Raw genomic sequence first — 25,357 nt, 5'->3', positions numbered from 1 at the left:
TTTGCTATTTTCTATTAGAGTAGAAACCCAAATAATCGCGATCATCTTTTACAATTTTTTTTACGCCTACTTGCAGTTTAAATATTCAAGTAACAAAAGCAAGGAAAAAGATAAAAATGAGTAAAATGGAAGTTCCCGGGGGCTTCTGAACACTACGTCTTCATGTACGGAATGTTTGACCTTGCCTATTGTTCCCTAGAGAAGCAATATCGACGCACAGATTTAATCCCTTGATATTGGTTTTATAAGGCACCTATCTCGTGCATAGAGCGGTTTTCAATTGAGTGTCGAAAGTAATTAGGCAATTACTCTGGTTTTGGTTTTGGTTTTACTACAGTTTGAGTACAATACAGGCTGAGTAGTCTAATTGGTAAGTAATTGCTTTGGTTTTGGCTTGACGACTCTCAATTGGAAACTGTTCTAATACAAATATGACCAAGAAAGAAGAATTCATAATTTAATTACTCGAATGGGAACCAGTTGTGTTGTTTCGGCGGACAATCGCTAAGCAGGCCTGATCACTAAGTGAACCCATTACCACCCTGAACATAGCTATAACAGAGGTTAATACAATGAAGCCTGGCAAACAGCAAAAGAGAGAACAAAGGTGCTAAGATCTGTGTTGGAAGCTCCACTATGCGCAATGTTTTGTTTTGCACTCTTATACTATACATGAATTACGTAACCGTAACGTTTCTTTTGGTTACCGAACAACTTTTGTGTTTCTAAGGCCAAAAAAACGAACGAAATATTAAAACAAAGACCTCTGTCTGGTTCAACAACCATTCACCTTGAAGTTGGTATGGAATTTGGACTCAAAACAAATTAAGGTTGATCCATAAAGGTGCTGTTCAAAAAAAAAATTGAATTTGTCCTCGCTCGGTCTTTTTAGTTGCGAAACCGCCGCAAATTAGAAATAAGTAGCAAGGTTAGAGTATTTCATACGTGACGTCAAAATGACCAAGTGTCTTTCCAGTGAATCAATCAGCCATCAAATGTGTAAACGTTTCTTCTTTGCTATTATTTATCGATCTTCGAATTACTGTTCTGTAACATTTCGAAAGACATGCGTCAAGGACCAGTAGGGGAATATCATTTTAAGCAAAAAGAATTGCAGTGAAACCTTGAAAGAGAGGGGTTATTGAGTCCTTCCCGAAATTGATAATTTCTATTGTTTAAAAAAACCTTTTAGGCGGAACTGAATTTACAATGCAGTACTGGATTACGTCCTTGAAAGAACTGAATTGTGTTAAGTCCATGCAGTTGAATGCACAGATTAGAACCAACATTGGTTAAAAATCTGGACGTTAAATGTACGGAAACTTAAACGGTAACTGCTAGATAATACTGTGCAACATCAAACGTCCATTGACTGGACACCCTCGGTTCTTAGATGTTCTATCGTTTAGACATACGCCCTTCTCGCTTTTAGTTCGTACTTGAAAATCGCTACCTGCAATGAAATTCAGTTGACCAGATAAAGTGAAAAGAAGTTACTAGAATTCGTTGTATTTCGAATGATTATAAAATGTCTATCTGTAATGATATTCACTTGACCAAAGAAAGCTATACAATAACGGCTCTAATCACACCGACTAAAACGAAAACGAACAGGGCGTCAAGTGATATTTCCGCCGTTATCTCGAGTCCAGCAACTGGTAATCGACCTCAAGTTGGTGCACAACTGGTGTTTAACCACAAAAATGATCCATTCCAATCCGATGACGCCAAGACACGCAATCGAAAGCGGCGTGTAATAATTACGATTAACGGACAGGAGACAGGAAAGTCCGTTATAATAACAACTATTAAACCTGCTTGCAATTAATCTAAGCAGGTCGAAGTAAGAGCTAAATGAATCCGAGATCCTTTTTTATGCAATTTAGAAGCGGAAGGAGTATATTACAATGAATTGTTTTGATGGATCTCCGACTCGATCCCACCGTTGGACCACTGATCAACACTGAGCTTATTCCACTGACGTTCAGAGTTGTACTAAGACAAAAACATGGCTTACCAGTCTCAAGAACTGCAAAAGAAACAAAGATGTTCAACAGGATCCCCTTCATTCTGTGTCCTTTTCAAACTTCGCTGTATTCGTTCACCTACGTACTTCAGCAAAACAGCGCCCTGCACAGAAACGCGCCTCGACAATGGGTGGTTATATCCCGGATACCAACCAATTAGATTGAAGTTATAACGGAGATAACCAATCATGACACGTCTACGTCAGAAATAGGCCTAAATTATCTGGGTTGCGTTTGGTTACAGTCCTTGCAATGTCCTATGCATTGTTTTCGGGAAAAAAATAATGCGGCAGCTTGTGAGAGATAGTGTAACAAAGGAGGTGCGAATTCATCCACTTTTCATCTCGCGAAAATTAAAATGCAAGTTTCTTAATCTAACAAGTAATTTATAATTCATGACTGGAAAATCTTTCTTATTTGGCCTGCTCCTTGTGACATCTACTGACGGAGTGCTTTCAGTTTAACATATTCCAGGAAGGCTGATTTGACTTGCTGAAATACTCGTGTGTACAACACAATCATGGCCTTGTGTTGAAGTCACTTAATTGCGTTGTTCAGTTTGTTCACGGTTTAGCTTCTTACAACCCTATTGTGTGGCTGCAACGTGTGAGTACAGCAGACCTAAGAAATAATTCCCTTTATAAAGAACAAAAGGTCTCCACGAGACGCAAAAATAAGATCGTGCCAGCGCACACTAATTACAATTCGTTTATTCCCGCAAAAACCAGTGTTGAGCTACGATTGTAATTAGCGCATCGAACTCAGTTCGTGGCGAATTTGAGAATTAGTCCTTTTGCCAAATGAGTATGCAACGGAGCGATTTTACAATATCCGGTCAACGCTTCTATAAAGAACGAAGCATATAGAAACAAAAGAAACCATTCAAATTCAATGAGATGTAAATGAGTGGCTCGATATTGTACAATCTGGCCAACAAAGCGAAAATGCTCGGTAGAAAACCCTTCATTCTTCCTGCTTCTCAAACTCGCGCTAAATCTCAGACTTGTGCAAACCAGCACCTACAAAACGACAATGCAAGACGACACTGGCTCTCTGCACTGTGTATTTTCAGTTGTTACGATTATGTCTCAGTTGTATCCTGTCAAAAAAAAAAAAAAAAAAGAAGAAGAAGAAGGTTCTGATTATTAAACTCACAGGCTATTTCTCTGATCTCGTTGTCGCGTGCGAGTAACTTTGAGTGGAAGATATCTGACTGTTTGAACGAGCGTAAGGTTTCTCGACTTTCAACACAACTGCTTTTTGTTTATGTTTATTGAGGGTCTATTGTACTCTGGCGGTTTGGCGTTTATCTGGCGATTTACGGTGAAGAAATTATCTCGTGGTTACAGGAAATCATAAATTTAGGTCGCGGTTCTTTTCGGTTTTCGCGAGTTTTTGTTGTAAACATCTCTAACAATCTTTGCGTTTGTGAACAGCCCATTAGATGTTTTTGTTTTGATCTCAAACTACACAAAACAAAAAAAGTGAAAAACATTATTATAAAGGAAAAATTTATACTTCGGTTGACTTTTAATCTTAGCGTTAACCGGCTTCCGAAGAACTCGGAAGCCGGTATGGGTTTGGATGCACTCTACTGTTTGGAAAGGTGTACTAACAGCGATTTTCTTGGTAGTGCATTGACGACGGAACTCTGGCTGTGTGGAACACAAGGCCTGCACCTACTCTTGCTGTGAACTACTGGAGGCTTAAGGTAAGGACGGTGTCATTACATACTGATAAACTAACTTTTAAGTCAGTTTCTTGGCTGAACCTAAGATTGTTGAGGGCGCGAGCAGAATAGATACCGCGTGAGACTGAACGAATGCGAACGTACCTCCTTAAACTCATTAATACTTCAGAAAATCACAACCCTGAACTAACAGCGATTTGTCTTACTGACAATTGAACAGGGTTTCGTTGTTTGTTCCATGTTCTAGTGATGGTGGGACCACAGGATCGTGTAATCTTCTGAATATCCTCCGAAGTGGGCAACGTGCATTGCCTTACGGCGGATGCAAATTTTGGAATAATCTTTCCAATGACTTCTTGAAAGTAGCTGAGAATGTGTAAAGTTTCAGGAGCTGTTTACTGGATGCGCTTCTAAGTAGGAAAACTATGCATGGAAAACATTTTTAAAATTTAAGTTGTTATATATAAATGAAGCTCCAGTGTATATTAGCTCTCGTGTCATGTTTTGTACCTCAAGTGTATATAAGCTTTCCCGCGTTATTTGTAACATTGTAGTTAAATTTTGTGACTGAAATGCCCAGATTGGAAGTTGCAATAAACGAATGCATGATTTGTTTTCTAGGTCTGCGTGTCGAAAACCGGAATTTATTTTTTTAAAAACATTTCATTTGTAGGAAGGAGCAGTAATGCGTGATGCGATCTTAGCAATACGAGCTGATGAAGCACATCACAGGCTTGTGAATCATACTCTGAGCTCCATGCATCTCAACGAGAAGAATCCATTTTCACCAGGCCAAAAGAAATTATGAGAACTGTAAACTACTGTGTAATGTCTGGTACTACACTACTTGCAAAAAATTTCGGACGTTTTATTTTCCGACACGTTGCTGAAACATAGTCCAAGTCTATTTACGACAACAAAACACCAATTAGATTGAGACAACATCTATGAAAATGATAGTTTCACTGCACACTCAAGGTTTTACAGATACACCGACGAAAAAGAATTATAAGCCTTGACGTATTTCTAGCCGTGTTTCGACTAGAGTTCGCTCCATAAAGGAAACTAAGAGCTTTGGCGCTATTTAAAAGTTTTATACTGTACTGTAACTGAATATTTCGGACGCTTAAAAATTTCTGACAGCTTTATTTTCGGGCACTTTTTTTTGTCCGAAATCAAAATCGGCCGAAATTTTTTGCAAGTGATGTACTTTAATTACATTTAACAATGTGTGAAGTCACTGCAAGTGATCAATCTTACCAGCAGTGTCGTATTACATAACTGCAAGCAAATCCGTTGTGGATAAAGAATACTTAAATGAAAAGGTCGGAAACCTGCTTTATATAGTGTATTCAAAAGTTAAATATTTTAAATATCGAAATAAAGAATCTCGATGTCTGTAAATTTGTTGATTATTCAACTATTAACAATTGTTATTAGTCTATTGAACTTCTAGTAGATAGAGTCCAGTTCTGACACACTCTTTTGCACATCGCTCTAGACTAATTGCAGTCTGTTATCAGGCAGAGAATATAAGGTGAGACACTTTAAATGAGAACGGATTCGGATCAGACACAGGCATACGCGCTGCACTCACGAGAAGAAAAACCCACTCCAGCCCCTTTTCATCCATACCACCCTTTTACATTCAAGATAAAAGACTGGCTGGCAGCAGTCTCAGTAACAGCGCTCTTGCTCCTTTTAATGTGCTTTATACAGTGAAAAAACACAAAACAAAACAAAACAAAACAAAACAAAACAAAACAGCAGCTAGAAAAGAAATTGCCCAAAAGAACCAGGAATTGGAAAAAGTGACCATTGTCAGATATCTGGTTAACTCCTCTTGTGGGCATTTCTAAGTTTATGAAATTCTTATTATCATAACTCGCCATAGTTCTGTCAACATGATGATGAGATGATTCAACAGGTCAGGGAACTTGAAGTGCCACTATGATCAAATTCTGAAAGCATTCACAAAATACCGCACAGGTTGAGATTATAATAAAATTTAGTACAGCAATTCGCATAAAGAATAACAAAGACTTTGGCTCATATTATTCGTCCAATTTTCCACATTAATTGTTATTGTTATATCTCTCAGTTAGTACACGCACTGTGATTGGTCAATTTAGCGGGCCGTATTCTACTGTACGGCCCGCTAAAATTTAAAGCTGTTTTTGTTGCCAAAATGTTTCGTGATTTATCGCCAAGTGTCCTTAACTTTTTTAGCAAGTAAAAGTTTAAAACTTTGGTTTAACTTCTGAAAATGTGTATTAAAACCCGCTAACGATATGAGTCACTGAACAACGATGTCAAATTCACTCGTTTTGCTTTCGAGGTGCGTCAGAAATTTGAAGCTGTTCTGCGTGAATAGAAATCGTTACCGATCCCGTCAGACACACAGTAGAGATATAATAAATATCTTACTAACCTCGTTTTCTCGGTCCATACTGAAAGTTGCAGATCCTCGTTTTTCCCCTTCGATTTATGGCCCGCGCGCTTCGCGCCTGCGCCAGAAATCGATGTGGGAAAAACTCGGTCCGTAACTTACAGTACGGCCCTCGAACTCAGTTAGTAAGAGGTATTTATAATTTCAACCCATGCGGTATTTTTGAGAAAATGACATCATTTTGTCAAATTCTCAACCAAGACTTGGAACAAGGAAAATTAATGACGGCCGTAAATTCTCGGAAATAAAGGTCCAAAAACCGCGACTTCTAATGTTTGTAATAGATTGAAATTTGGCAAGGTATCTAGGAAAGACCTGTTGTTTATGAATATGTAAAAAAAAATGGATATCAAGAATTTTATCATAGTGGCACTTTAACGTTTGGCCAATACAACGGAGATCACTCAAATAAACAATAATTTGTGGATGCTTTCAATTGTCACAAGTGAGGATGAATGGTATGAGTGGGGGGGGGGGGTACTTTAGGAATTTCTGGGTGGGGATGTGCCACTGGGACCCTGCAACCCTTAGCCTATACCAGAGCTAGTTCAGCTGAATTTTGCTACCCTATACTAGAGTAAATCCCCCCATCTATCGACACTGTTGAGGCTGATTTGGGTAAATTTAAACTTGCCGATTTGATTTTTTTATATTTTTGAGTGGCAATTCCTGGTTTCCTTAGTCTAGATAAAATCTTCAACCAACTAGTTAGTTTTGTGAAAAATTACACCCTATTCTAGATCTGAACACACTGATTTATATACCCTATCCTAGAGTAAACTGCTTGAAAACCATACCCTTCACAGCGGTACATACCTATATAGTCCATATATGGCAGTGCCCCCCCCCCCCCCCTGGAGAGGGTATGAGTTAATCTCTCATATAGGCTTTATTGCTCTCAAGTTCACTCTTGGATCACTCCCAGCTTCAGAAATCTTAGGAACGTCTAGAAGTATCAAAATCCTGTGATGCCAATTTTACTCATGGACAGCCCAAGGAGCTTTACACAGTTTTCATATATGGGACATACATGGTAACATTATCTGTGGGTGGACTGGGCGGGTCGCAAAAGGGCTGACGCTTCCTGACGGATCATGACGGTTTGCCTGGTCATTTTGACCCGTCAAAGATCATCACTGACTGTCTTGACTGTCACAGCGGAAGTCATTTTGCGAAAAGGTTAATGGTGATAGGTCATCATCACGATCCGTCATGGATGGTCACCAGTTTGGCGACCCGTTATGAATCAGTTGTATTGGACAACCCTCGACTGGATACCATATCTAAAAACTTCCTGACAGGGATTACCTTGGGAATGAGGCCTATAGGAGAATCCTTTCTTCTGTCATTCCCAGCGTGATCAATCGATGAAACCGATAATCGATAACAATCGATGGCAATCGATATCAATCGATAACAATTAATCGATTGATATCGCAAATAGATGACCAATCGATGGCCAAAAAATTTGTTTTTTAATTGCCATCGATTGTCATCGATTGTCATCAATTGTCATTGATTGTCATCGATTGTCATCGATTGTCATCGATTACCATATCTTTTGGGGAGGTAAAAAAATGATTTGACAGGAGAAATATGGTGACATGTAATTGTGAAGATCATCGTTACCATCAACAACAGTAACAATAACTTTATTGATCTCTCTAAATGCGGGTATAATGCAAGAAAACTTACATTGTTAACACAAACTAAACTGGGATGAAAATGTTTGTACTCTTTCAAGTTACAACAGAAACGTACGGTTTAAAGTTTTCTGGTTACTGGCAGTCCAGGGGAAGAAAATGCTCATTACCATCGTACAAAAATGAAACAAGATTAATACTTGCGAACATGAAGCTTGCAAATAACAATCTCAAGACGCGAGTCAGAACAAGTAAGAAATAGACTGACTCTACCAGACCCATTATGGCCCGTACTGACGTGACTACATAAAGATAGGTTAAAATATCAAGATACAAGCCAAGTATTTCTAGTAAGGACTCGAGCTTGTGATTATCGATTGGTCATCGATTGGCCGATAGCAATCGATAACAATTAACTAATTGTTATCGATTGATATCGATTGATCGATTGGTTTCCGATGATCGATTGTCATCGATTGATCACGCCGGGGTCATTGTTTACACTAATTTTTCCTCATTAACATATGACTTTGTGTAGAGTTCAGGCATCACGCCAGAAACGAATTGACCACGACCATTTATAGAGCTTGTGAAACTTAGTAATTGGTGAAAGTTTTGGCTCTTATGGTGTAACATTTGAGAAGAAATTGGCTTTCAAAAACTAAAATTTCTGGGTGGCAAAAGCGTTAATGAGCTCATACATTCTTTGCAAAATTTTGAGTTTTCAAACCCATGTCACACAAAATGTATTCAATATATCAAGCTCAAGTTCTTGGGACAGTTAATCGTGCTGTTCCCTTTCAATATTCAGAACTAATGTTTTTGTAGCTCCATCAGAAACTGTATCGTGTATGTTAACGAGGCAAACATGTTAAACAAAGATTCTCCTTATGGAGGATGAACTCTCTAATCCTTCAGCCTGTCTTCAGTTGTCTGAGAATATTTTGTTGGAATGAATGGTAACTCAGTAACAAGCTTAAACATATTAAAAAATCAAAACTTTGTATAGAGTTGGTAACAAAAATAGCATCCCAGGAGTGACATTTCAAAGAGGAGAAGTGACATTTAATTTATTGTATGCTGTTGTAATAATGAAGTTATTATACATTGTATTGTACAGTAGATGGATATCTGGTGAAGTTCTTTTTTTAAACTTGTCCGTTTTCTAGTTAGCATTGCCAAATGTAAATTTTAACTTGATGATTCTCATGTTCCCATTTCTTAAGCAGGTACCATATTTATACTTAGCCCTCCTTTGGTCACAAAATCCTTAGTAACAAATCAGTTACGGTGTAAACTTCTCCCAAGAGAAATAAAATACAGGACATTGGTCAACTGGCAGTAGAAGAACTGTATTTTTTAAAATGACCTATATTAATTTTGAGCTTCTTTCTTCACACGGTAATACTTGTCCAGAGAAAGATGCTCTCTAGCCACCACTCTAGCTCCGGCTCAACTTCAGTCAGTTCCCAATTTACAACAGACACCCATTTGCCCATGATCTCAGTGTGTAGTAGTAGAAGTACTGTACTTGACAATCTTTTCCACAATTTACCAGGACTGAAGCCTGTATCTTGGCTGATTCCAGTATTATTATTACACCTTATGAATCCTTGTGCGCTTGTTGGAACTGAAGTGATACACTGTTGATACAGTATCGCAGGCCTGTGGGTGGTGGCCCATCTGGAAACACATGACCAAGATGAGAATCACACTGAAAAACAAAATGAAAAAAAAACATATGTCATATTAAGATCAGTTATAAGTTGTAACAGTTTACTCAGCATGTCATTCAAGGTTTCAGTATTACAGTCTATGTGATGGGTAAGGTAAGGTTAAGTCTGCATATGAGCTAAGCGGCCCATTCAGCCGAAGCTTCTCCCAGTTGCTGTAGCATGAAGTGACTGGGAGTATTTTTGCTCCCCTCTGGCTGGGATGTTTAAGTCCATCACAGGGTTACCCCCAGCATTAAATTTGCTGGTACCCATTTATACATCTGGGTGGAGGGAGGCACTGTGAGAGTAGTGTCTTCCCCAAGAACAGAACACAAAGTCCCTGGATAGGGCTCAAACCCAGATCACTTAATCCAGAGGCAACAGCACTAACCATGAGGCCACCGCGCCTGTACTTCCCCTATAACAACCTCTGGGATAAATCCAAATGTAGCCCACTGGTTATTTTTTGGATGTCACATGTTCAGAGTGGTGTGTTAGCTAAGTTGAACCTACATTTGAGTTCAATCTGTCCAGTTCCAAATTACTGTTAATTCTTGAGAATTTTGTGAAATTAAAAATACACTTTATTGATTCATATTAAATATTACAATTATTTTAATTAATTCATAAGGATATATTCTGTTCTGCTGTAAGTTTCCATTCTGTTTGTATCTTTATGTTTGTGTGTGTGTGTGTGTGTGTGTGTGGGTGGGTGGGTGTGTGTGTGTGTGTGTGTGTGTAAGTGTGTTACCGACCAATAACTGTATAAATAATCTATGTAACTTAATGTCTGCCCATTCTTTTTAGCCCTTATGGTTATTTTGGGCAGGCAGTACTCTATACTAATTTAATGTTTATTGTAATCATTTTATAAATTGTGAGTACAAATAAATGGTTGTTGTTGTTGTTGTTGTGGCACATGTTTACTTGCATCACCTCTCTGCTTTGCAATGCCTCAATATTGCTAGAGGAAATATCTTGTTGATCATCTGTTACAATTTAACACAAATCTCACCTGTTGACAAAGAACTTCCACTCTGACCATGCCATGGCTGTCATCACGCTTTTGAACAACTGACAGCTGGGATGTTGCACTATCAGAAGATATTTCTATAGCAGAATGGAATGATGGCCATCCAGTGCCAGAATCAAACTTGGCTGATGAGCTGTGTCCAGGAGTAAAATAAACCTATAAAATGTTAGTATTAACTTTCTTTCCAGCTGCTGTACTGACTACATGTAAGTCAAAAGTCAAACCAAAGGTAGAAAAGAGCTCATTTTGTGTTACATGTTCTAAGTCTAAGTTGGAAATAGTTTAAAGTTCCCAAATAACTAAACCTTAAACCTGCCAACTTTTCCAAAGTCAAATCCATGTGATTTTTTGCATCCATATTGCCTGAATAATTTTCTGAAAAAATCTGACAAGTTCCAAATGTTACCGATGACTTCTGAACATTGCCAAAGATTCCCTAAGATGTTTTAATGAATTTCGAAGGTCGCCGAAAGTAAATGTAGCGCTAGTGGTGTGAAGCACCAAATCTTGAAACCATCTTTTAACTTGTTATTTAGGACTCACCGTTCACTGGTTTATTTTGGGTGCAAATTGAATTCAATTTTTCACATTTATGGCTACGGAACAAGTAGTCCAGAATTGCGAGTCATGAGTGTGAAATTTTCCTGTGTGCGTATGATTAATGTTTTTAGTCCCCAGGCTTGTGATACATGCATAAGGCGCGTGTGTTGGCAGGTATAAAATCTCTGGAAAAACACATGTGCCTTGCACATCCTAATGCTTGCTTGATCAACATTTGAAACTTGGACAATAATTTCTTATTAACAAAATACCATACAACTGGAATAGTGGATAAAATAAACTGCAGTCATATAGGCATACTTCTGTAGAATTTCCGAAAGTAACAGCCCCGATTACTTTCGGATTTAGCGGTCAACAGGGGCCGCTTAAGGACTTGTAAACATAACTGTTGCATAAGGATCACTTACCTAAACAAATCACTGCCACAACAAACACACTTATAAGTTCCTTTTCCTTTGAAATCAACATATTCACCTGACCATGGCTACAAGTAATATAAAAATGTATTGTTATTACCAAATATGCAAAATATTCTAATAATAATTACATGTATATGAAATACACAGCAAGCAGTGGCAGTGTTACACTCTCAGGTAGAAAAAATGGGTTGAAATAAAATTCTGGTTGGAATGCATTATGTACAATGTTTGCAGATTTGTTAGTCTAAGAGCCCAGGTGAAATTGAGCTTTTTGTTGAGAGTGATGTATATATGCAAAAGGAATGTGCCTGACATCATTCTCACAATGTTGTTGGCTCAGGCTTCTCAATGAGGCATGCCCTGTTTTAAAGCTACCCGGTGTTCTTCTTTTGTTAGTCCCAGTACGGCACAGACTTAAACAAAATGGATAGCTGACAAGAACTGACATGTTCTCAGGCATTATTCACAGAAATTATCGAAACAGACAATTAGCAAAACTTAAAAACCTGAAGCATTTCGAAAGTGCTGTTGAGGTACATGCATGTTTCTGATAGATTATAAATAAATAAACAAATAAATAAATAAATTTATTTATTTATTATGAACAGAAATAAATCAATAAATAAATGGCAGAGGTACATTTCAAAGAGACGGTCTTCATCCACTTTTTCTAAACGTCAAATTGGAATTTGGAAATGTTGATTTAAGGGGAGAGAGGAAAGCCAGAAAAGCTAGAGAAAAACCCTCAAGGATGAAAACTAATAACAAATATTAACCCAGCTATGATGCCAGGTCCAGGCTTCAAAAAAGCAGGGAGGCAAGTGCCCTCGCCTCTGTACCAACTCTTCTCTCTCACCCCCTGTCCCTGGCACTAAAGATTTTAAGTTTTGTCATGTTTGAACTTACTGGTTCAGTTCCTTTTCCCCTGCACACTGAGTATTGTTCAGGTGTGAGTTTTGTTTTCCATTCAGAATCTGGAATCTTTATCATAGAAGCTGTGTAAATTAAAAAAAAAAATAAAAAATAAAAAATAAAAAACAGGCACATGTAGGTAGGGGGGCAGGAGCGCCGGAGAATAGGGGGTGGGAGGTGGGAGAGGAAAGGGCAGGAAGTGGGAGTTCTAAGAGGGCGGGAATCGGGAGAGAAAGGCAAAATGAAAGTGAAGAATGATCATCGCAGTTAATTTTCCAATTTAAGCAACTTGAAAGAAGAAGCCTGAAAAAAAATCAGGGCTTCAATGGGATTCGAACCCGTGACCTCCGCGATACCGGTGCGATGCTCTACCAACTGAGCTATGAAGCAACACATTGGGAGCGAGGTCAATTAATTGAGTTGAGGCCCTGATTTTTTTCAGGCTTCTTCTTTCCAGTTGCTTAAATTGGAAAATTAACTGCGATGATCATTCTTCACTTTCATCTATAACCGCAGTTCATATATGAAATATTTCATATAAACTTTACATCATTTCACTCCTCACGGGAAGACATGATCTCAATTAATTGACCTCGCTCCCAATGTGTGGCTTCATAGCTCAGTTGGTAGAGCATCGCACCGGTATCGCGGAGGTCACGGGTTCGAATCCCGTTGAAGCCCTGATTTTTTTCAGGCTTCTTCTTTCCAGTTGCTTAAATTGGAAAATTAACTGCGATGATCATTCTTCACTTTCATCTATAACCGCAGTTCATATATGAAATATTTCATATAAACTTTACATCAGAAAGGCAAAATGCTAATTTTTATTATTTATTAAGTGTTAAAATACTTTAAAAAACAAGAGCCCAAAATGTTGTTTGACTTGCATTTATTTATCTCTTTAGCTTATTTTGAGACTTCTGGGATGAAAAGCAAATAAAAATTCGCCATTTGGTTTAAGAACTGAGGCTTACTTCCGGTATAATATAATTGGAAACCCTTTTATGGTTGTAACATCATAGGTCAGGAAATGTTGTGGCTTGAGCTGTCAAAAGATGTGAGTGCGAGGAGCAAGGCTGAAAACAAAGGAAAAAAGGAAAAGGGAACGCCTAAGGATTGTGCTGCTAAATGACTAGGATGTGTTTTGAGTCCTCTTAATTACAGGAGATGGGAGCAAGATGGACAAGGGCAGGAGTCTGGGGATAAAGGTACGGGAGGCGAATGAGCAGGGTACAGGAAGCGGAAGATTCTGACTCCCTTGTTGAGTTGGCTGACTGACTGCCGATCGAGTGTAAATTGAGTGTCAATCGAGATGTCCCTAGATTGTCAATCTAGTGTCCACTGAGTATCAGTTGCCATGTCGATCGAGATGTCAATGGAGTCTCGATCAACACTCGACCGCAGATGCCTCTAGTATGTACACATGAACCTCAAGTTCTCTGCGCTCAGGGCACAGAGAGGTGTTACTTCTTTAGACTCTTTAGTCTAAGTATTTTACTACTACGTACAGTAAACCAAATTATCAGAGGTATTGTGACCTCCACTGTCTTTGGCAAGTCCACATTTTTCTTGTCTTTGCTTATGTGTGCGTCACTGGAATTTAACTTCCCGTTGATGTTACTTAAGTTAATTTAGCTCGACAATACTGAGTTGTCGATTTGCTATCTAATCACCTACTCTTGGAAATACGAAGTCCCCGATAAAATGCTTTGACTCCTCGGTGACTTCTTTTTAAAGTGTGTGCTCCTTGAAGACGAAATAAAAGTGGATGTTTACAGTCCATCCAAAGTTCTCGAACAATTCTGTGACAACTTCTCGACACCATAGTTTTGCAGTAAACCCAAGGGGTGCGAACGACCTGAGAGGCCGCGATCCTTTTGGTCAGTTCCAAGCGATTTTCGGAATGCTCCGAATGGCTCGGAATGGCTCGGAATGGCTCGGAACAAGGCAAAGAGTTTGGATAGTTGACGAATCCACAAAACTGGTGACCTCACGGCATCGACAAAATCTGGATCGGACCGGACCGGATCACGGATCGGATCACGGACCGGATCACGGATCGGATCACGGACCGGATCACAGATCGGATCACGGATGGGATCACGGATCGGATCACAGAAAAAAAACAAAACAAAGTTTTAAAGAAAAAAATTCCCCCAGAAGTCAAACCGTTTATAAGATAATAATAAATAAAAAATACAGGTGGAAGACTAAAATATGTTAAATGAAAATAAGAATCCTGAATTTGACGCAATGACACGTTAATTACAGAGAATGACAAAAGGTCATTTTAAAAGCCACATAACCGCTTAATTTACGACGAATTTAAATTGTAATGAACAGGCAGATGTAGTTATATTTGAACGTTAGTTGGCTCGAAGCTTGCGTGAACCTCCCATTCTCCTTTTTAAAATTGTTGTTCGTATCAGTAGCTAATTCTAAGCTACATTTTCGTGTCAGATGTGAGCATTACAGTTGGCGTTACAGTTAATGAGAAAACTTACGTACGAAAACTTATGGACATGGCTTGCTTTAAAGGAGCTACGTCACGATTTGCGCGCCTTGAAAAAACTAGTCTAGTTTTTCAAGTTCGTCATTTGCAGTCCTCGTTAATCTTTGCCATCCTTAACGATCCTCATTTCGTTCGGATTTGTTCTTGCCTCTTAAGGTTACAGTATACCTTCAGGGGTGTCTCGCGCGCAAGCGATGTAGCGCGTGCAGTTTAAGCTGTAGATACCTAAACCCCTATATCAAATTAAAGCTTATGGGGCTGGCTATCGAACTATACCAAGAATTTTGAAAGAAAATGAATTGTCGAATTTTTCCCGACCACTAAATGCGAGCGCCCGAATCACCTTTCGAAAGCTACAAGTCAAAGCGAATTTCGTTTTTCGCCAATTTAATTTTTTCCTCGGTTACAGGGCCCAAAGCGCTTAAAAAACGTGTCTGCGTTTTGGCATATTCAATTGCAGTAAAAAGTTACAGAACATTTTCGAAATAGGATTAAAAAAATGTGGAGTGATCGTACAAAAATCGCTCTCGAAGAAAAAGTATTTCGAAATTAACAATTCCCAGACACGTGTTTGTAGTTTATATGTTAAACTAGCCACTGTCCAAATTTAAGAGCAATTGAACAAATTCCCTTTGAGTTATAACTCTTTAAAGTGTCTACTTCAAGCGAAAAATTTTATTCGAGAAAACAGCGCTAAGAAAAATTTTCTGCTTCGCAAACAAACTCCGCCCAAAAACGCCTTTAACTGGGTTCTCAGATAACTAAGCCAATCAGTGCAGGGAAAGTTTACTACCGTTAACCTCCTGGTGAAATTAACGCGCGAATCTCTAAAAAACTCTTGTGTTTCGCAATGCGCTCAAGGAACCGAAGGCAGAGAGATAATTTTTCTGTAGCTCGGTTTTTCTTGAGGCTGGTCTGGCAAAATGGGGAACACTAAAAAGGATACGAACGCTAGAGTGGCTGAGCGAAGGAAACAAACAAAAGAAAGCGCGGAGAGCAACTGTGTGTGGGCAACTGTGCATGGATAATATTTCAAATGGTCTCAATGAGTCCGACGATTCGTCGATATCGGACTCATCAGAAGAGTCTCTGTCAGCATCCCTGTTATTGCTGTCAAGTTCCGAAATTTTTACAGAACCTTTCTTTTCTCTTACCACGAATATTTGCCCGCCTTATACGATAACTATAGCTTCATCCGCGTGGCGAACTTTCGCTTCTTCACTCATTGATGTATTTTCATTCGTTCTTCGCTGTTTTCGCTTTTTCGAACTGGTCCATGGTTTAAACGTGGTCTATGTTTACTTATAACTTAATAGAGACACGCCTAATACCAAAGATGCTGGGTAGTCAGAACAACAATGCTGATCAACTGAGTAGTCAATTCGTGACATCCATATAGGTAATTCCCGCGAAAATCGTCTCGGTTGATTGCATACGCGCTATAGGGCTGTCAATCAAGAGGTAAACTTTTACTTCCGGTGAAAACGTAAAACCGCCATTTCTCCGCCAGTATTTAGCCTTTTTCAAAAAAATTTTTCAGAAATTAGAGATTATTCTTCGACCACTATTTTGACCCAAAAATCCAAATTTGAAGAAAATTGCCGACCCGAAGGTATACTGTAACCTTAAGTGTTTTTTTATCCTAGAACACGATCATTTTAGGGTTTTATTCTATTTAAAGGCAACTCTTTACGACCCAAAAAATGACTCTAAAAATCGTGACGTAACTCCTAAAATGTTGTTTATTCTCGGGTTACGTTATCGTTCACACTATCGATGTTATTCCTATAAACAGCTATATTTCCTTGAAATACAAATGGTTTGTTTCGTTTTATTCCAGTGCGAAATATCGTATTCCAAACTCACATCTTGTAAAAGTATAGACTTGTCTCAAAAACGGAAATAGTTTGAAATCATTAGGTGTTTAATTTTTTAGTGTTTTTAGTTTTTGTGTTTCTATTCATACGTTCGTCCTATTATCACCATGCTGACTCGTTTTATGACAGTTTACCATTGATGCAAGTGAATATACGAAATATCATTTATCTGAACTGCCGAGAAAGATATGAAGACATGATTGATCATCGCAATCAAAACCCAATAGCCTGAAAAAAATTCATCTGTGACCAGCATCCAGTTGGCTTGATATTATAAAAGAATAAAGGAATATCACACCAGAATTAAATAAAACGTTCTGCTCACAGTAGTCACTCTAGTGTAATTTGCTCAACAAAATTTTGAATTTTGAATTTTTTTCCGTGATCCGATCCGTGATCCGATCCGTGATCCGATCCGTGATCCGATCCGTGATCCGGTCCGTGATCCGATCTGTGATCCGGTCCGATCCTGGTTTTGTCAACGCCGGTGACCTTACTCTTTAGCATGTCCCCGCTTTGCAATGCTAGGCTAGCCGTGTGCGAGAAGTAAAATATAATGTAATGTGTAATGTATAATGACATTATATTTTACTTCTCGCACACGGCTAGCCTAGCATTGCAAAGCGGGGACATGCTAAAGAGTAAGGCCACCAGTTTTATGAATTCGTCAACTTTCCAAACTCTTTGCCCCGTTCCGAGCCATTCCGAGCCATTCCGAGCATTCCGAGAATCGGAATAACACCAGAACCACTTGCCATTTGCGTTACTTTGCAAAACGAAACTGCTAAAAGCTTACATAATCGGACAAATGCCTTTCTATTTGAGGTAATTCTGTTTATTTCGTTAATTATGAGTTCTAAGTTTCAAATTTTTAGAGCAAGTCTTCTGTTGGCTAATAAAAGTGGGGTACCAACCACGTATCACGCTGAATTTTTCTATTTAATCGCGCATCACGGAGAATTTTTCCCCAATCACGCATCACGTAAAAAGAAGTAAGTACATTGCCAAATTTACTTTCTCGACCATAAAAGCGTCATTAAAAAAAGAACTTTGCCGATTCAACCACAATAATGCATTGGCAAATATCTGACTTCTCACGTGAAAGCGTTCCTTACGGTATCCGTTCGAACGGCTGAACCGCACGGCAAGTGAACTAGCCTGCCATCATGCTCCCAGCGAGGGCGGAAAAAAAAATCCGGCGGGGACGGTAAAAAAACATCCGTCGAGGGAAGCGAGTCGTTAAGCGCGAAAAAAAAAAAAAAAAGAAAAGAAAAGAAAAGAAAAATGCTGCGTCACCATTCCCCTCTCGGCTCTCCCCGCTTGCCCTAGACCACACTTTTCTAGCTCGCACGAAACTCATTAACCCAACTGGGAGCCTGTTCGCAGGCTACTAGTGAACGGATAATTTGAATAGCGATAGCCAATTTACTTGCCTTAAGACCACTTGGTTCTACATGAGTATAAAATATAAAAGCAAACTGTGAAAGTTAATGTGAGGGATTCATAAGATGTAGGTTGCGTAGGTATATGTAGGGGATTAATGAGATGTATTGCCGTGTAGGTATATGTGGCGGATTAATGAGATGTATGCTGTGTAGGTATATGTGGGGGGATTAATGAGATGTAGGCTGTGTAGGTATACGGTAGGGGATTAATGAGATGTATTGCTGTGTAGGTATATGTGGGGGGTTAATGAGATGTAGGTTGTGTAGGTATATGTAGGGGGTTAATGAGATGTAGGCTGTAGGTATATGTGGGGATTAATGAAATGCAGGCTGTGAGGGGATATTGGGGGGATATTTAGGGGGATGGTTGAGGAAGAATACTTGATTATATATCCAGGAGGTATATTGTTTTAAGAGAGATTAAAGAGAGTTGTGTATATTGCGGTGGAGTTAACTGGCCGCCCAACCGTCCGGGTGGTGTCGCACCGATAAAGCGAAAGAAAAAAGGCTTGGCTGTGAGCTAGTGAGAAAGCTCTGATGTCATAGCCAAACTGGACAAACGAGTTTCTGACACCGACTAGATTTGATTATTCAAAATGGCGGACATACCTGTTTTTAAGATTATAATATGCTAATTTGCCAAACATTCTTTATATGTACGCTTATGTTCTGCAACGGCTTTGTAATTTATGCTATACATACAGTTATATATTAAAATACGCCTTCACTTTGCGTATCTTGAGTTACAGTAGCCCCATTAAACCTTGATTGATGACGTTCGTTTAATGTTCTCTCTGCCATCTAATATTACACGTTGTAGCGAAAGGGTAGTTCAAATTCGTCGACAACGTCTACCGTCTACGAATGCCTACGAGCGAAAACAACTTCCGGTGACTCGCCCCCTAAAGCACCACAATTTTCAATGTTATTCCACCATATATCATTGTCTCCGCAACATTGAGATTTGAGGTCAATTAAGTGGCGAGATCCCCGAGAACTGGAAGCTATGATAAGAGAAATACTGTAATAATTACTTGGTTTGGAGCGGGAAAGCCCTGAGAATCAACTCGCCATGTTCAAGGACGTTATATTCAGGGGCACCCAACGGATGGTTTCGGTAAATTGTCTGTTCGAAAGGCCTCTAATACCCTCTGATTTTCTAAAGAGAATTGTCACCTCGAACTTTCGTGATATGAGAAATTTAATGTCTGTTGTTTTCGGATCGTAAAAAAATGTTGTTTTGGGTATCGAAAAAAGGTCAGCTATCACTTTCGGAAAGGCGATAAGACCAAAGGTTTTCGGGGAACGGACAAAAAAGCCTTAATAAATTCGAGAATACCCAAGTTCCCCTAGAATAACCGAACAGATTAAAATTTTTTTAGCGCAACCTAAAATTAACCTACAGAGCTTTAAAAGTACTCCAGATAGCCTAAAACAGCGTTTAAAAGCATTCGAGAGAAAACGGTCGTTGGGTGCCCCTGGTTATTGATGACGATGGCCTTTAAGTGTTCAAAGTCTTAAACTGTACTGAAGAAGAAGATGCAAACGATTGCCGTGTAGTAATGGGGAAGATGGAAAGGTATTGCATCGGCGAAGTAACTTACACGAGATTGTTTCAGCAGGAGGGAAAAACTTCCTACCGAAACGCTCGACAACGGTTTTTACACGATACTCTCATCTGCGTTCGACTGGTCTTGGGATAAAACATAAGCAAAGCACAAAGCAGCCACTTATGATGACAGAACCCACGTTAAACAAGTGTATCGACCTTCCAGCATCCGAGATGCAAATATAGGGATCTTAACAATGACAGCGGCGACGCCGGGGACAACGCCTTGTAAAATTGACTATGTCCAGGATGCATATGGCTCTAAAACCTCGCTCAGGCTAAATATGTTATGACAGCGTTCAATTCTAAATGGAAATACGAAAAATTAGCAGTTCGACTCATCGTTCGCGTTCGCGGTCATTAGGGACTTTAAGAAACCAGGACGGGACGCCGAGGATAATGTCGATTAAAAAACGATGCTACATTTTACCCACGAATCTCGCGATACTCCCGAGTCATTTTTTTTTTTTTTGTTTCTTAGCGTCAAAACCATCATGAAATTGAATTTCGGACAGGGCGAAACATTTGGAATAGAAATAAAAAAATTGGCCGTCGTGGTTCACGTTCTCTGGACAACGCAGAATTTGGTCATTTCACGTTACTGTTGTTTTGTAGAGGACGGCAAAGAAATGTACCAAGAATTATGACGCACGTGCACAGCCATTACTCATCGTGTTCATCCGAGCTGATCTCTCCAAGCAGACGAATTTTGCAGATCGTCAATAATCTGCGACCGGGCGTTCTTTTTTTCCACCCTTGCCCCTTTGCCAAAAAAAAAAAAAAAACACGCTTGATCGCAGGTTAGATCGTCAACAAATCAAAGGGCACGTTTCACCAATGGTGACACAAAAGACGTTCCGGTGAATTTTGTGTGGAGTTCTGTGGTGAGAAAACAACCCTAACGATTTGAATGTTTCCTCTAGGGCCTTACTAAGGAATTACACTTCGAAAAGGTTGCGTTCAAACACTTTTAATATCGAAAACCTTACTGAATTAACATCTTCGTAATACATGCTTATCAATTGACCATCATCGGATTATTCAGTGAAGTCAAGTTTCAAGTGGCTACACTACAGGCAACTAATGAATATGGAAATGCTAAACATAGACACGAAATTCAAAAAACACAGTTAGCTATAGTTCCTCCTAAATTGCAACATGAGTTACAGTGACATCAAAACTTCGCCCGGGGTTTGCCGTTCTTTGTTTCACTTCAGTAGTGCCAGGCCCAGAGCAGAGCAGACGGTCATCAAGAACACGCTGAAGGAAACAGACGAGCCCGCGTTACACAGGTCGCTATCACAGCAGCCCACGGCACACTCTCCATCTTTGGCATCGTCGCATTTTTCCTTCAATTCTTTACATTCTGCGTCATTGCCGCAGGAGTTAACTACCAGTGTGTCACTGTCTTTTTTGACCCAGGTCCTCATGCATTTATCCATTCCAAGGTGACAGATCGTTTGTTTGCTGTTGTCCTCTTGCAGTTTCTCCTTTGAGCAAGTTTTATCCGTGCCCATGCAGGAATAGCACTTGAGGCCAGACACTGAAATAACAGATGGGAGAGAATGAGACGCTTCCCTTGACAACTGATCTAGAATATATATATTCTTTATATGTTGCTATCCCGCTAATCGCGTCTCACCATTAATAAGCTGTCACGCGCCTGTCACTACACGCAAGACGTTTGGCTGCGGCATTTTGAAATTCAACATAGCACCTCGTGAGATAGTACGAAATTGCAGCGATTTCCGGTGATAAAAATGATAAAAATGCCTTGTTTTAATAGAGGAAACATTTTGCACCCACGCCGACGATCGACAAAACTGTTTAGGCTAACAAATCCGTCAACTCATAATTTTTTTATCAGTGAGAATGGTTTCATTTTCCAGCGAGGAAAAATATATATTGACTCGAAAAAATTCATCAAAGGAGCTGTTGACTGTTGTCCTGCTTCGGAAGCTGACAAACGTTTTGTTAAGACAGGCGTCACAGACAAGTCACAGACAACCCGTTTTATTTTTTAAAAGTGGAATCCCACCGACTGGAGTGTCTAAGGGTCCATGACCCGTAACGCAGCTTATATTAAAGCAAGCAGTCTGGCTGCGACAGGGAAATAATATTTGTCGAGTCGGTCAAATTCCCGGACTAAAGGAAATTTTGACTAGTCGAACTCTGAACGAAGCGATTTCGCTGTGATTGCGGGTTTTTGTGGCGTCAATAACTAATCAAAGTTGTCCTAGCTCTGAAAACGCAGCACAAATTATTGTCCAGAAACGACTGAGCAGACAAAACCACTGAAATTTCGATCACACCATAATCTGACTTGATACTGTAAAAAGGAAAACAAAAACGAAAGGAAAAAGTCGAAGGATGGTTATGGTATTTCACTTTCAAAAAGAGAAGGCAAATTCAGCTTCTATGATCAAGTGTATCTTGGAATCACCGCATGTATTCAATTGTCGATGTTGTCCAGAAACGACTGAGCAAACAAAACCACTGAAATTTCGATCACACCAGAAATTATCTGACTTGATACTGTAAAAAGGAAAACAGAAACGAAAGGAAAAAGTCGAAGGATGGTTATCGTATTTCACTTTCAAAAAGAGACCGTAATTTCAGCTTCTATGATAAAGTGTATCTTGGAATCAATGTTTGTCTGGAATCTAAGAAAACCTCCTTGAATTGTGGCTGCAACGAAGTCGAGTCAAGCGAATAATTTAAGTGGCCTAAATAGGCCCAATGTGGTGTCCTTTGTCTTGCGATTCTTGCGAGGGAAAGAACGAAATCGATGTAGTTATTGGTTCGGAAGAAACGACACTGCCGAGCTGACTAATTCATCACACCACCTACTAGAAAAACGGAGGCCATATTAAGGAAATCTGGTGTCCATTGAACAAATAGAAACGCAGAAATTTTGCAGATGCTAAACAATAAATCCGATACCACGAGGAGCCAGTTCTAAAATGGAGGGCGGAACCCCAAACGCATTGCTGTATAACAGACGACTAAGAGACCGGTATTAAACAAACTATGGACACCAATGCTCCTTTCGTACACTTTGAATTCTTTGAATTTTCTTCCCTTAGAAATAGCCTGTGTAGCTGGCCCGGCGGATAAATAGCCATCTATATGTTTTCCGCAATCGTTCGACTGTGTCGGTGGATTTCGGACTCGACGCATTCACATATCAATGTTGGCTGTAGGTAAGCTCTTTTTCTAGTAGGTACAAGTTTATTGAAACGAAATCGAAGTTTGAAAGGTGTGAGTTTAGTTCCACGTTCTACATTGTTCAACGGCAGGCAACCCCGCGGTCTTGAACCGATTGATCTCAATTTAACTGTACACCTATTTTTAAGTTCGAAGTTGCAATAAACAAAGGTATGAACTCACCAGTTGCGAGAACAGCAAAGAAAACGAATATAGTCAGCTGAAAGCCCTTCATCTTGAATGCTCCTGTAATTAACTTCGTTGTACCTCAGCGTGTGTACCTAACCCAAACCAGCGCGAACAAATACGCTCTGGAAAATGGGCGTTTATATATCGCTATTAACCAATAAAATTAAGTCATAAATATAGATGACCAATCAAGGCATGCCAACGTCACAAGTAGGAAAAAGTGACGCGCGATAAACAAAGGAAATGATGCTGGCATTAAAGAACTTTTTAAGCCCATCAAAATCGCGGAAAATCTAGGATCACAGAAATCTGCTCTGCCCTATTGGACAGCATTGATTGGAATAACACAGATTAACCGGAGAGGCAGTTGGATTCACAGGAAACACCTTTGAGACAATTTCAGTCGTCACCTTAGCTTGAGAGACCTTAGAACTATGGATAATTGCACTAATTTGCAAAATTTCGTATAAAAGGTTTATTTAATGCGTCTGCCTTGTTATTGATCATGAATTTCGTCATAACATTGTCAAAGTAGCTGTGGATCCACGAGGCGATAGCCTCGTGGATCCACAGATTACTTTGACGATGTTATGACGAAATTCATTGTCAATAATAACAGGAGAGACGCATAAAAAACTGATGCCAATTTGTCCGCTCTCGCTCGTTGACGTATCGTAAAAATTATAAATTCGTATGTCTCTCCGTTTATTGACAAGTGAAATTAGGCAATGAGCACGCGGGAATTCCTGCAGTTATTGTAAAATTGTTACTTGATCGCGGAATAACGATCACCATGGTTTCCTGGAATTTTTGTGACCGGAAAGCTTGGTTTCTATGGCAAGGCACGCACAGCTAGCTGTCAACAGCTTTTAAAATATGATCTAGACATCGTAAGTAATTGTTTTTCGAGGCAATTTCAAAGGACATGTAATAAAATTGAACCTTCTAGCTAGAAACGAGATCAAAAGGGTCAATGATCATCCTTAACTAGATGACCAATCAAGGCATGCCAACGTCACAAATAGGAAAAAGTGACGCGCGATAACCAAAGCAAATGATGCTGGCATTAAAGAAATTTTTAACCGTTTGAATACCAAACTTTCGCCAAAAAATACCGTTTCCAACCGTTTAGTCAGGTTTTTTAGCTGCCGTGACGTTAAATAAGCCTAAGTTTTGCTAAGAAAGCTTTTTTTACTAAAAGGAGAGATTTTTCGAGGATTAGGTACAAAAAAGGTCCATTTCTAGGCTTCGCCCGTAATTAACATCCAACTTTTCACGGCAGCCAGAAAGAACATGCAACGCAAAAGGTAGCCAGTGTAAAAGGGCCGAGAAAAACAGAAAGGAAAAGGGCTAATGGCAAAAAAAAAAAAAAAAAAAAAAAAAAAAAATTGGCTTATGCGCATGCCCAGAATTGCTGGTTTTCAGTGTCACGCAATTCAAAATAGATCAAAATAAAAATCAAAACCGGTCAATAGATAAAGTCCAGAATCTGGGAAATGAAAGAAGGTAAATATGCAAAGACTCTCGCCAAAATTCTGGTCACAGCAATTTTTCTTATGCGAGATTTGCGGAGAAATTTTTTACCCAAATTTATAGAGATTTGTATGGAGAAGCCATGCTGGTGCCCATCCGTATGGGCACCAACATGGCGGCCGGAAACCAACAGAAACATCTGTCACTGAGTTTTGCTACAAAAGCGTGAATTTATGCCTCGAGGAACTCTAAAACATTGAAATAATACTTTTTCTAAGACATGAACTGTTCAGATAGCCAAGTTCCCCGAAATACGTCACTTTTTTAACCTCTCTAGGCCGTCATATAAATGCCGCGTCACGCAAAAGCTTGAAAATTCAAGCGTTATGTATCACAAAACCAAGAACCCATTCGGAGCGAAAATTTGTATGAATATGAGTCTTCAGCTGGTCTTATACATCATTTAAGTAACATCTCAGGAAGATCAATAGTTTTGTAGTTCGAATTTTAGTGACGTCATGTGAAAACCAGCTATCATAGGCGTAGTGGACCATTTTACCACCGTTTTTGCACCAAAACTGATAACGTTGTTTTTC

The 25,357-nt window shown here is 39.3% G+C and overlaps 3 protein-coding genes across 4 annotated transcripts in view; 1 reads left to right on the top strand and 2 right to left on the bottom strand.

The window, feature by feature from the left end:
• The window catches only part of LOC145488155 (uncharacterized), a 50,011-nt gene extending 43,374 nt beyond the window's left edge, over positions 1-6,637 (top strand). Inside the window, exons 8-9 of the mRNA XM_081466956.1 lie at positions 3,661-3,738; positions 4,391-6,637. Coding sequence (XP_081323082.1) covers positions 3,661-3,738; positions 4,391-4,525 — 213 coding nt within the window. The 3' untranslated portion in view covers positions 4,526-6,637. The remainder of the gene's footprint in view (positions 1-3,660; positions 3,739-4,390) is intronic.
• A 382-nt stretch (positions 6,638-7,019) lies between these two features.
• On the bottom strand, positions 7,020-14,271 carry LOC145488157 (peptide methionine sulfoxide reductase MsrB-like). 2 transcript variants are annotated; one of them, XM_081466958.1, is made up of 5 exons: positions 14,127-14,271; positions 12,444-12,532; positions 11,526-11,602; positions 10,540-10,690; positions 7,020-9,523 (listed from the first exon to the last, which is right to left on the bottom strand). In XM_081466958.1, the coding sequence occupies exons 1-5, from the start codon at positions 14,230-14,232 to the stop codon at positions 9,413-9,415; spliced, it is 534 nt and encodes a 177-aa protein (XP_081323084.1). In that variant the 5' UTR covers positions 14,233-14,271; the 3' UTR covers positions 7,020-9,412. The 2 variants fall into 2 exon arrangements, with proteins under 2 accessions (XP_081323084.1, XP_081323085.1); XM_081466959.1 differs by having other exon boundaries at positions 14,123-14,202.
• Positions 14,272-20,827: 6,556 nt separating this feature from the next.
• LOC145487218 (uncharacterized) lies at positions 20,828-23,391 on the bottom strand. The gene is made up of 2 exons (XM_081465942.1): positions 23,283-23,391; positions 20,828-21,435 (listed from the first exon to the last, which is right to left on the bottom strand). The coding sequence occupies exons 1-2, from the start codon at positions 23,332-23,334 to the stop codon at positions 21,101-21,103; spliced, it is 387 nt and encodes a 128-aa protein (XP_081322068.1). The 5' UTR covers positions 23,335-23,391; the 3' UTR covers positions 20,828-21,100.
• Between the last annotated feature and the right edge of the window lie 1,966 nt (positions 23,392-25,357).

Source organism: Orbicella franksi, chromosome 5, assembly GCF_964199315.1.
Source record: "Orbicella franksi chromosome 5, jaOrbFran1.1, whole genome shotgun sequence".
Taxonomy (NCBI): Eukaryota; Metazoa; Cnidaria; class Anthozoa; order Scleractinia; family Merulinidae; genus Orbicella; species Orbicella franksi.
Note: the sequence above shows the minus strand (reverse complement) of the source record. Positions and strands in the feature narration are given on the sequence as shown.

Coding starts and splice junctions, on each gene's coding strand:
- LOC145488157 (XM_081466958.1), bottom strand. CDS start 14,232: ATGGACTGTAAACATCCACTTTTATTTCGTCTTCAAGGAGCACACACT. Junction 12,533..14,126: donor GGGACTTCGTATTTCCAAGA/GTAGGTGATTAG, acceptor TAATTTACACAG/CTTCTATGATAAAGATTCCA. Junction 11,603..12,443: donor GGGGAAAAGGAACTGAACCA/GTAAGTTCAAAC, acceptor TATTACTTGTAG/CCATGGTCAGGTGAATATGT.
- LOC145487218 (XM_081465942.1), bottom strand. CDS start 23,334: ATGAAGGGCTTTCAGCTGACTATATTCGTTTTCTTTGCTGTTCTCGCA. Junction 21,436..23,282: donor CTTTGCTGTTCTCGCAACTG/GTGAGTTCATAC, acceptor CTGTTATTTCAG/TGTCTGGCCTCAAGTGCTAT.